This window comes from Typopeltis vanoorti, chromosome 10 (assembly GCF_054136105.1).
Source record: "Typopeltis vanoorti isolate ZY-2024b chromosome 10, IOZ_Tvanoo_1.0, whole genome shotgun sequence".
NCBI lineage: Eukaryota > Metazoa > Arthropoda > Arachnida > Uropygi > Thelyphonidae > Typopeltis > Typopeltis vanoorti.
The window spans coordinates 45,113,419-45,125,468 of NC_143558.1; the positions used below are offsets into that span (position 1 = coordinate 45,113,419).

The following is a 12,050-nucleotide window of genomic DNA, read 5'->3' on the forward strand; positions in this document are numbered from 1 at the left end:
TTGGACTGCTCTGATGATCATCCATGATGATCTCCATGATGATGGAGATCATCATGGATGCCTAGTTTTCAAGGGAATAAGGATGTTCTGGAGAGGGTCCAGAGAAGGTTTACTAAGTCAGAGTCAGGTCTATGGAATGTAACTTGCAGAGCCTTGTGAGTAGAAAAAGAAGTTGGAATATGACTGAACATATAAGTTGATGATCCCTTTCCTAACTGCGAACAAACTTAACTGCCATGGATTCTACCCCCCCCCCCAGGTTCTCTCCCCACCTTCCATATAACAAAAAATTTCATCATATGATATCCTATGACACCCATTCAGAAGTTCATAGACCTCTCTCTCATATCATCCCTTTTTCTTCTGCTAACCAGAGTCTGTAGTCCACATGCTTGCAATCTGTCCTCATAATCTAAATTCTATAATTCTGATCTAAATTTTATAACTGTTCTTTGCACCCTTTCCACAGCTTCTTTATTTCTTTGGAATCTAGAAGTCCAGCTGTAGTTTTATCAAGGCCTTGTAAAGAAGCAAAATGACTTCTTTTTCCTTAATGTCAAGGTTCACTTCAATGTCACAATTTTCCTCTGAGTTGTATTTGCAATTTTTGCTATGTGACCTTTGAACTTCAAATTCCTATCCACTATTATGCCAAAATCCCTAGCCTCATGAGTTTCTTGTAACATGTTAAAAGACGTTACAAGAAACATATTAACATATTTAAAAGCTATGATGTTTTATCATAGCTTTAAATAGTTGAATGTTTTAAGTGTATTTATATTCACTTAATCCAAGTAAATCCTAGTGCTTTTTGTGTTTTGCTTTATTATTCTATATTAATATTTTACAATTTAATAATTTCATATTTCTTTATTTCAGGCAGCACCAGGTTATCATATGGCTAAGCAAATTATTAAACTAATATGTGCTGTTGGTAATGTTGTGAATACTGATCCTCAAGTAGGAGATAAGCTGAAAGTAGTCTTTTTAGAAAACTACAGAGTTACTCTGGCTGAGAAAATTATGCCTGCTGCTGATCTTAGTGAGCAGATTTCTACAGCAGGAACAGAAGCTTCAGGAACTGGTAATATGAAATTTATGGTAAGTGACATTTAATTTGCATATATGACAGCCTTTGAAAGTAACAAAAAAATAAATATATAAATAAATAAAAATAAGGATAACAAGGTGACGAATACATTGAACAAGGAGGATGCATATATAGTAGTATATTTCGATTTTGCAAAGTCTTTCTATAGATTACTACATGACAAACTAGTAGTTAAATTGGATCAGACTGGGTTGAATAATAGATTAGTGGATTGGATTGGAGATTGGCTGTCTGATAGGTATCAATAGGTTGTGTGTGGGAGAGCGATATCCCAGAGAGGAAAGTCACAAGTGGCATGTACCAAGGATCTGTTTTGGGGCCATTGTTGTTGTTTAATTTGTATATAAATGACATTGGAAAGGGCTTAAATGGTGATATACAGTTGTTTTCAGATGATGCAAAGTTGGAGAGAGTTATGAGAAGTTGAGCAGATGTAACTTTGCAAGAGGACCTAAATAGACTGTCTGAATGGGCGAGTATGTGGAGATGTCAATTTAATTTTGCAAAGTGTGAGGTTTAAATTTTGGAAACAAAGATGGGATGCAGAGTGTAGGATTGGTGGGGATATTTTAGAGGAGGTGGAAGTAATGAAAGATCTGGGAGTTACAGATCGTGGAAAGGGACCTGAAATTCTCTGGATATTTTATTGGAATGATGTGGAGAACACTCATGTGTAGAAATTAGACGTTTTGATTCCATTGTACAAGACTTTAATCAGACTGTATATGGATTACGGTGCACAGATTTACTCACCAGGTTTTCAAAAGGATGAGATGTTGGAGAGGGTTGAGAGGCAATTGACTAAGTTGGTTTCTGGAATGTGGAATATGAGGAACAGATTGCTGGAATGCAAATTACAGAGCCTGGTGGATAGAAGGAAGAGGGGAGATATAATCAAAACATATAAGTTGGTAAGGGATAATTATCAGATTAATGTGGATGAGATTTTTCATAGAATATCCGGAGACAAGGTTGAACGAGACGCCATCCCTGGAAGTGTATAAGATGGGTGTGAGCAAGGGACGAGGAGTAGATTTTTTGCATGGAGTGTGGTGAGTGATGGAATGCATTCCCTGAGAGTGTGATGATTGCAGGGACGGTGAATGTATTTAAGTCAAAGTACCATGAGCTGTGTGTGAGTGAGTGAGTGAGACCTTCCATGACGAATCTCTTGACTCCATGGAGGTCTGTTAATAATAATGATATGTTTTGCATATAGTGCTGCAGTATTGATAATCTGTAAATGGTAGTGTATAATTATTAAATTACTTAAGGAATTGAACAACGTAGATATGAATATAAATTAAATTACGCTTTAATAAATATTTCCGATATTTTGGCAACGTCACGTTGCCATTTTCAAAAGGAACTTACAAAAAAAAAGGCACGTGCACGTAGGCGCTACAACACGGTACCTGAGAATGAAGATATGAAGCTATTATTCTCCAAAAGTCCTGATGGTGCCCTCTAGTGGGCTAAGTAGGTGTTCTTGGCCGTTGGGCTGAAGGTCTGCTGATGTAAGCCCTCCCAAATTTGGGGCAGTCGCATACATCCAAATTTGTTGAGGTTTGAAGAGTTTCTTAGGGCTGAGGCTGATTCCATAAATAAGAATCAAAATACACAAAAGATACTCCTAAAAAACTACATAATTAGCAAATAAAGAAAAAGAAAGAAATGAAAAATGAGGTTACTCCATTATGTGACACTCTAAGCAGATCCCATTTTTTTTGATTGAGTATTATTTGCCTTTGCGCATTTTCCTCATTATAGAGTTTGCTAGGAATATCACTCTCGTGAAAGAAAAATTCTTCTCACCACCATAAATTGTCCTAGAATTGCATTTGCTGTATAATTGTCTTCTGCCATTAAGTTTGTTCCTTTTAGGAGTGTGTTATAGGGTACGATCAAATACTTACATGTCGAGATGTTTATTAAGGCTTAAGTGCTGGTTGAGCTCATAATTAGATTTAATGGAATAAGAACAGCCCCAAAATAAATAAACACGGGTATAATAGTTCCAGTATTTGTCTCTGTCACAGAGACTTCTGAGATACAATAAAAAAATTGTAATAACACACAAAGACACAATAATTGAAAGTCTAAGAATAATTGTTTTTCAGATCTTGGGAAGTTTAACACTACCATATTTATATATAAGGTCATCCCAAAAGTAATGTCAAATGGCAATGGATGGTTGATGAGGATGAATTAAGATCTTTTGCTAAATCTTCAACAGTTGTGTTGCCATTTCTTGCAATAGCAGCTTGCATCATACCATTATTGAGAGAGACAGGGTGCCCAGATCTAGGGCAGTCTTTCAAGCTAAAGTCCTCTTGTCAAAATTTTTGGAACCATCGATGACACTTTCACACATTCAAAACATTATTGCCATACTTCTTGCACATTTTTTTGTATTGTTAGCAACATTGTTGCCTTTTTTGAATTCATAAAGCATGATGTGCCTAATTAACTCTTCAGTGACCTCCATAGTAATAAAGAATTATTTAAACAATAACTTGTATATGATGTTCTTGCAAGGTGGAACTCCTTAGAATGAGGCTGCCTCAGCTTGACAGTACTTATAAAGCTTTAAAAATTCATGTGTAGACAAGCTGAGACACATACAGCATAAAAAAAACATTACTTTTGGGATAACTCGATAGATTTGCTTGGTTTTTTGAATATATTCCTGATTCCAAAAACAAAAAAAAGTCTTTAAAGTTTGTATTTGTTGCAGTGATACATAGTGTTTTTTTTTTCTTTTTTTTTTTCTGAGGGCTTACAGCATCATATAATGTTTGACAAACAGTGAAGAGGTTTTTAATGTTCTGACTATTTTTAATAAGGTGCTCCAGATATAGGGAATAGTCACAGCATTAGTATAATCTGTATCTTGAGAAGGATGCAAGGAACCAAATAATTTGGCATGATTATTATTATTAACATTTAACCTCAATGTAGTCAAAGAACTGTTTGCAAGAGGGAGTATGGACCTTGTGAATAAAAGAAGAGGGGATATGTCTCGATCATATCCCCTCTTCTATTCACAAGGTTTTGCAAATTACATTCCCTCAATTTCTCCTCATATATAACATTCCATAGACCTTATTCTGACTTAATAAACCTTCTCTGGACCCCTTTCCAGAACATCCTCATTTCCTCGAAAACCAGGTTACTAAATTTGTACACAGTAGTCCATATGTGGCCCTGATCAACGCCTTATACAAGGGAACCATAATCTTTTGCTTCTGCATGTTAATGCCCTCCTCATTATTTCCATAATCCACTGTGATGTTCTTACAATTTTAGCAATGTAAGATTAAATTTCAAGTTTCTGTTCACCATCATTTCCAGATCTCTCTTCCAGCTACTTCAAAATTTTCCCCATTAATACTCTCCTAACCATCCCTGCCAAATTTCAAGACCTTGCACTTTGCAACATTAAACTGATAGCTTCACTCACATAGACTCCTGCATATCTCCACGTTAAGCCAGTCCCAGTTTCATTAACTTACAAGTTAAACAATAATGAAAACAGATCCCTGTGATACTCCATTAGTAACCTTTCTCTTTTGGGATAACATGCCTCTGTTCACAATCTGCTGATACCACTCTGACACACAATCAACTATTCAACTCACTAGTCTGTTATCTTAGCCCATCTGTTTCAATTTAGCTGCACATCTTGTCATGTGGCAGTTCTGTCAAAAGTCTTCGAAAAATCTAAGTGCATCACTGTATATGCATCTCCTTTAACCAAGGAATTTATCACATTGTTGTGTGTATAAAATATCTATCTATCTATCTATATATATATATTAAAGATACCAAGTAATTTTTTTTAAACCTGGTTTTAATCCTTTTTCCCAAGTAAGCAAACAGACGAGTAAGTCGAGTTTGCTCCTAATCACTTTTTCTTCTAAGTCTTCAAGAAATATATTTGCTAGTACCAGAGAGAGTGGGCTGCCCATAGCTAATCCTGAGTTTTGTTCAAAGATCTTGTCCTCGAATCTAAAGTATCCTGAGTTGACACAGTGGGAGAGTAAGGCGAAGAATTTCTTAGATATTGCTCTTAAGGAGATTGAGAACTTCCTGGGTTGGAACATTTGTGAAAGAGACACTATGTTGAAACTTGCCATTAAATCTGATTTGTTTAGTTTGAGATCTTCAAAACGAAGTCAACTGAATTTTTTTATATAAGAAGAAGATTATCCTGTTAGCAGTGGCGAATTCTCAAGCTTGCTGTGCTTACTGCGCAAGCTCAATAATTGAGAAAGAAGTAATATTTATTTGTTAATAAATGCATACATTTATAAGCATTCCATTTAGGCTTTTATTTTTGTAGACATCTTAAGCTTGCGCAGCAATAATTGAGCTTTGAATTGTGTATCGAAGCCAATGCTTGCTCTTCTATTGTGAATATAGCGTAGAAGATTTGCTTCTTGGGTTGGCAGTGAGGATGCAACTTTTTTTATCTTCATGAGGAAAAGTTCCTCATGAAGGATATGGAAGTAGGTGCGAGAACGAAATTGAGGCCCTTTGTAATCTTTCCATTCTCTTTCGCCAATGAAAGAGAATGGAAAGATTTGTTTATAACTACTTTTTTAGAAAAGGTAGAAGCATAATTAGATGAGGAATGATCTTGCGTGCATCTAAGATAATCGAACCTTTTGATAAGTTTAATTTTAAATTTAATTTTAAGTTTAAAAAAGTAGTTATAAACAAATCTTCTCATTCTCTTTCATCGGCAGAAGAAAGAGAATGGGAAGAAAAAGCTGCATCCTCACTACCAACCCAAGAAGCAAACCTTCTACATATGAAAGCTATATTCACGATAAATAATGCAAGACCCACTCCTGATAAAATTTCTCATAGTAAAAGATTAGCCATTAAAAACTTAAAAGAAGAATAAAGATATCATAATTCTCCCAGCTGACAAAGGGAATGCCACAGTCATCCTGAACAAAACTGACTACCACAACAAAATACTTAAATTATTGGAGACAGACACTTATTCTGAACTTAATAGTGATCCCAATAGAGAATTTCATAACAGGACCAACAATCTTCTAAAAACTACTTCAGAATTACCAAGGCACATCTGTCTTTCTCTCAAATCTGTGCACCCTTCAATCCCATGATTATACAGACTTCCGAGGATCCATAAAATCCATACTCCCCTAAGACCAATAGTAGAAGGTATCGAATCACCAAATTACAACGTGTCTAAATATCTCGCCTCTTCCTTAAAACACCTAACAGGAAAATCTTTTTCTTATATAAAAAATTCAGCTACCTTTCGAAGATCAAAGAACTGAAACTAAACAAATCAGATTTAATCGCAAGTTTCGACAGTGTCTCTTTTCACAAATGTTCCAACCCAGGAAGTTCTCAATCTCCTCAAGAGCAACTTATCTAAGAAATTCTTAACCTTACTCTCCCCCTGTGTCAACTCAGGATACTTTAGACAAGATCTTTAAACAAAACTCAGGATTAGCTATGGGCAGCCCGCTCTCTCCGGTACTAGCAAATATATTTCTTGAAGACTTAGAAGAAAAAGTGATTAGTTCATCAACACTAAAACCTAAAATCTGGCTCTGTTTTATTGATGATGTTTTTCTCATTTGGGAGCACGGCCTAGATGACCTCAATATTTTTCTGGATCATCTTAACAACTTTCATGACAAGATTAAATTCACCTATGAACCAACAATTGTCTCACTTTTTTAGACTTAAAACTTACAAGATGCTCTGACAATATCAAAATCTCCATCTTCAAAAAGTCTACACATACGGACAGATACCTTCATGCATCTTCCCATCACTATCCTCCACAGAAATTTGGCATTATTTCCACCCTGGCACATCGAGCCAGATCATTATTATCAGATGAGATAGAACTTCAAAATGAACTTAATTTACTAAAAAGGACCTTTCTCAACAATGGCTTCACTCTAAAAAATATTGAGAAATTTCTTTTCCACTGTCGTCAACCTGCTATGGAAGACTCTTCTTCCCCCAGAGCCTATATCTCTTTGCCTTTTATTAGTTCCCTCTCTCCCAAACTGGCTAAAATTCTTAAGAAGTTCAACATCAAAACATGTTTCACTACGTTTTCTAAACTCTGTTCCATCCTCAGTCGACCTACAGAAAAACATCACTTTCTTCAGTACCCAGAAGTTTACAAGATTATTTGTAATCATGGAAAGCCTTATTATGAACAGACTGATAAATCTATCTTTTTCCGTGTTGAGGATCACAAAAGAGATATTTCCTACAACAGAACCTGAGCTAGTGCTCTCTCTCTCCAGCCACGTCCTATTCTCAATAAACTCTGATGAAAGCTGCCAACATCTTATAGACTGGTTTCAAACTTCAAACATTCATAAATGTTATGATGAACTTGAGAGATGTATTCTCGAATCTAAAGAAATTTCCCTCGATTCAACCCACATCAGATAAATTGTAGCCTTAGCTACAATTTATCTGATGCGCACATTTCTGCTGTCCAGTACTGGCATTCTCACGATATCTCACACACGCAGTTACATACAGCTGGAACTATAACACGTACTCCAGTTTAAACTGTACTACAGTTTATAGTAGATCTGTTGTCGTTAATATGTAATGTTTCTGTTGTTTTTTGTATATTATTCTTTGTACTTGGACACCTGAAGAAGTTGTTTTATCAACGAAACTAGTAGTGTTCCTCTTAAACCTCATTCTTTATTATTCTCAGTGTTTAGTCATTTAAACTTTATTAATTTTCATATTATTTTAACCGAGTAAATATGAATTCTAATATATCTATGTATATATGTATGTATATATATCTGAATGGCAAAGAATCATAATCAATTTTATACTGTATATGGTAATTTAGTTTAAATTGAAAATTTGGGTAATTTGAGGTATTTATGCAATTGCCTTTAATGGTGGGCTAACCAACCATACTCAGTATAACAATAATTAATGATTTTGTCATAGAACAATTACAGATACAAAATTAGAGACTTTTAGTCTGTATTATTATTTTTTTCTGTAATGTGTGGGGATTTTTTCTGATGAAAAGAACTATACAGGAAAGAGAAAAAATTACATTATTATTATTATTATTATTTAAATATAAAGAGCCAATAGGCCTCATTTCAACGATATAAACATTATTTAAATTAAGGGGATATTAAATCCCACATTGTTTTAAAACCGAATAAGAAACTCAAAGATTGGAATCAGAGTTTCAAGCTGAATATAGTAAACTATAAAAGCATCGGCGATTACTAGCGTGAGCTAATGCAAGTAGTCTTAGTACGTAGTACAATACTGGGCAACTCGCAGCAAAGGTGGAAGTTCTGATCGCTATTCTTGGTATTTTCTATAATGTAAAAACGCGTTTCCTAGGAAATGTAAAAACACATTTCCTATGAAATGTATGCTGTTATTACATTATGGTGGGAGGTCACTACCCAGACCGGTTTCAGCCTTTTTTGATGCTTCATCAGTGAGTAACTAGACCAAATTAATACCAAAGGGTATAGTGAAAAGAACTTATATACTCTGCTGTACGAGGTCAAACAAGTTTTATAAAGAGCTATTGGCTCTTTATAAAAATATAAAGAGCCAATAGACTTCATTTCGGCGATATAAACATTATTTAAATTAAGGGGATATTAAATCCCACATTGTTTTAAAACCGAATAAGAAACTCAAAGATTGGAATCAGAGAGTTTCATATTATTATTATTATTATTAACCTTGCAGGGCTGATGGTGATAATAATAATAAATAGATTTAAGATTAATCATAATTTATGCCAACAAAAAGTATTTTTAGGTAAATATTTATTGATCATTAAAATTAACTAGCAAAATTTTGCTATTTTTATAACTATAAACTAAATTACACTGTTCAAAAAAAAAATTTTTTTTTCCAGTTACTCATCAGTATTGAATATTATGTGTTTAAGAAAAACTCTATGTTATGTCTGTCTGTCTGAACAAGTCGACAGGTTCACACAAAAGCTTAAAATATTTTTGCTCTTTCCATAGCTCAATGGCGCTTTAACAATTGGTACCCTGGATGGAGCTAATATTGAAATGAGAGAAGAGATGGGTCCTGAAAACATCTTTATTTTTGGAATGACAGTAGAAGAAGTTGAAGATTTGAAACGAAGAGGGTAAATGCTAATTTTGAGTAGTAGTGAAATTTTAAATTAACAATATATAAATTAGTTTAGGTGTCACAAGGTTTACCTCTCATGCATTCATTTCAAAATACTGTTTTTCTCAACAGTCATTTTTCAAGGGTATCAGTTCCTATTTTAGTGGTATGTTTGCTGAATCATCATTATCCTTTCAGGAATTTAGGCTCAATGGCCTTTTCTGGTCTCATTCCATATTTTCCTTGGTTATCTCTGATTTCTATCTTCTCCAACTGAGCATTTTTTGGGGTAGTCTTGAATTGTCCATTCTTTCAATATGTTCAATCCACTTCTTTCGGTATGTATATAATTTGTCCAATACTGAGTCTATTTTTAGTTCTTAACATATTTCTGTTCTTTTTTTTTTTTTTTTTGTCCCAGTGAGTATGGCTTGCTTTCCTTCACAGGAATTTCATTTCTCCAGTTTCTATTCTTTTTTCTTCTGCAGTTTTTATGGTACATAATTCACTTCTGTACAGTAGAGAAGGGCTTGTCAAAACTTTATAAATTCTTATTCTTATATTCTTTTGAACAGTTAGGTTTGAAAATATTATTGATCATTCCTTTATCTTTAGAAAGTTTGAAATTTTGATATCAATGTTAGCTTCTTTTGTATATGATACAGCACATCCAAGATGTTTGAAGGATGTATTTGAATGAAATGTTTGCTGAATGAGGGAAAAAAACTGCAATGCTAATGCTATCTGTTGTGTAATTGTTATTTTTCATAATAAAATTATTTTTCCCTACAGAGTAGGTGTAGTAATGGTTTTTACAACTTATTTTATTCTATAGATAATTTGTTCCCCATCGTTTTCCTGAAATGAAGATCACAGATATTAGTGAAGCGATTAGAATGCAAAGAAGAAAAGTGAGAGTCCACACTTTTATATCAGTACTGATACTGAAGGATAATGCTAAAGAGTGTTCCTGACATGGTTGTTCAGCTTGAGTCTCGAAACATGCATGGTTCCTAGGTAGTGGAAGGAGAATGAGATTATTCTGTTAAAGAGGAGTTAAGCTAGAACTAATGCAGTGAATTATATGTTGAAAGTTTTTCCACTTGGTTGTACTATAAATTAAAGATGCCAAGAAATTATGCCCTTGGTTTAATCCTTTATCCAAGTGTAAGCACACAAAGTTTGCATATGAAGTAACTTCACAACTGGGCAGCTCATATATATAGAGGCTAATGACTTCACATCACTTGCTTTAGTATCCCATAATGCAAATCACATATCCCTACAGACATGTATAATGATAGGAATTATGGGAAGGGTCACTACCCAGACCGGTTTTGACTTTATTCAGGTGAAAAGTAAAGGAGTGGTCATCATATGATTAGAGTGGTTAGTACAGAGGTACAAGAGAGTCTGATAGTATTAGGAGAAAGAAAAGACATAGATAGTATGAGAGATAGAGAAAAGGCTTCAGCTCTTCTGTATCATCATATAGCCAAAGGCTGTCAGTTTTCCTTTTTCACCTATCTCATGTAGATGAACAACGAAAAAAACACTAATTGCAACTAAAGCACAAAGATGATTGATTGTTACCCAGGTGTTAGCCTTATCTGAGTTAACTGCCTAGTTGGCCTTCTCTGTCTGGAATTGCTCTCCAGTCATCCGTGCAGTTCACCATATGACCACATTGAATTAAGAGCCCATTGCTGACAGGTGGTAGGTACTGCAAAAAATAACCTGTTCTGCTGTAAGTAATGGAATGCTCAACACATTACATAATCTGAACCAAATATGCAGGGCAGCTGTAGAATGCATGTCCTACTGTTTCCAGTTGGTAACAGATATCACAGATTGGATCTTCGATATTAAAGTACCTCCATTTGATGGCATTGACGGGAAGGTGACCATATGCAATTCTCCAAGCAAGATCCCTCCTGTTAGGATATCCTTGGAACTTCAATAAATTATGAAACAAAGCATTGTTGTCAGTACCCAACTGTGGAAGATGTTCGCAGTGAAAGAAATTAAAGAATTCTTTATACCAAATTTTATATGTTTTTTTTTAATGGAAAGAATATCAATGTTGTAGCAGTCTTAGAGTTAAGCACAGAATGTTGTAGTATTCAGGATTTCAGCTTTTGCACCTTTATAATCATTTACTCCAAACAGGGGAAGATGAAATCACAGGCAGTACTGGAGAAGGTCTGCATATGTGTGATTTGTCTGCAATATTTTATGGATTTTTGAAGCTGTATTGCTTAAATAGCAAAATTTTAAGACTGGAAGCCCAAATCCTGTATGCTTCTTTGATAGTTGAAGAAATTCCTTTTTAACTTCTTGGTATTGGTTGGACCAAAAAAATTGCACAGGCTTACTATATAACTGCTTTTCTTCAGCTTCTGTGATGTCTGTAATATTTATTATGCAAACTGAGCAGGAAAGATTATGGTTTTGAGCACTATGGCTTTAGAAGAAAAAGAAAGTGTCCCTATTTTCCAGTCTTCTAAGGTTTTGATGTTCTTGTATATAAGTTCTTGAACTGGTAATATTGGGTAAGTGGAGAAGGGAATTCCAAGTATAATGAAGAGTTCTCTCTTAGGGGTTAGTCCAAAAGGAATGCCTCTGAGATCCAACTTTCCAAAAACTTTTAATTTTGTCTTGTCTTGTCTGCATTGGTAGTTAATCCACTGATCTTGCTGAATTTTTACAAAATACCAAAAACGGTGTATATGGAATCATTATCCTTCAAAGTGCCCACTACATCATCGATATATGCTAA

The 12,050-nt window shown here is 34.6% G+C and overlaps 1 protein-coding gene across 1 annotated transcript in view; it reads left to right on the top strand.

Annotated features, from left to right (window-relative positions):
- The window catches only part of LOC150102377 (glycogen phosphorylase-like), a 479,880-nt gene that overhangs the window by 371,731 nt on the left and 96,099 nt on the right, over positions 1-12,050 (top strand). Inside the window, exons 14-15 of the mRNA XM_090399808.1 lie at positions 880-1,101; positions 9,160-9,287. Of these exons, the coding sequence (XP_090255934.1) occupies positions 880-1,101; positions 9,160-9,287 (350 nt within the window). The remainder of the gene's footprint in view (positions 1-879; positions 1,102-9,159; positions 9,288-12,050) is intronic.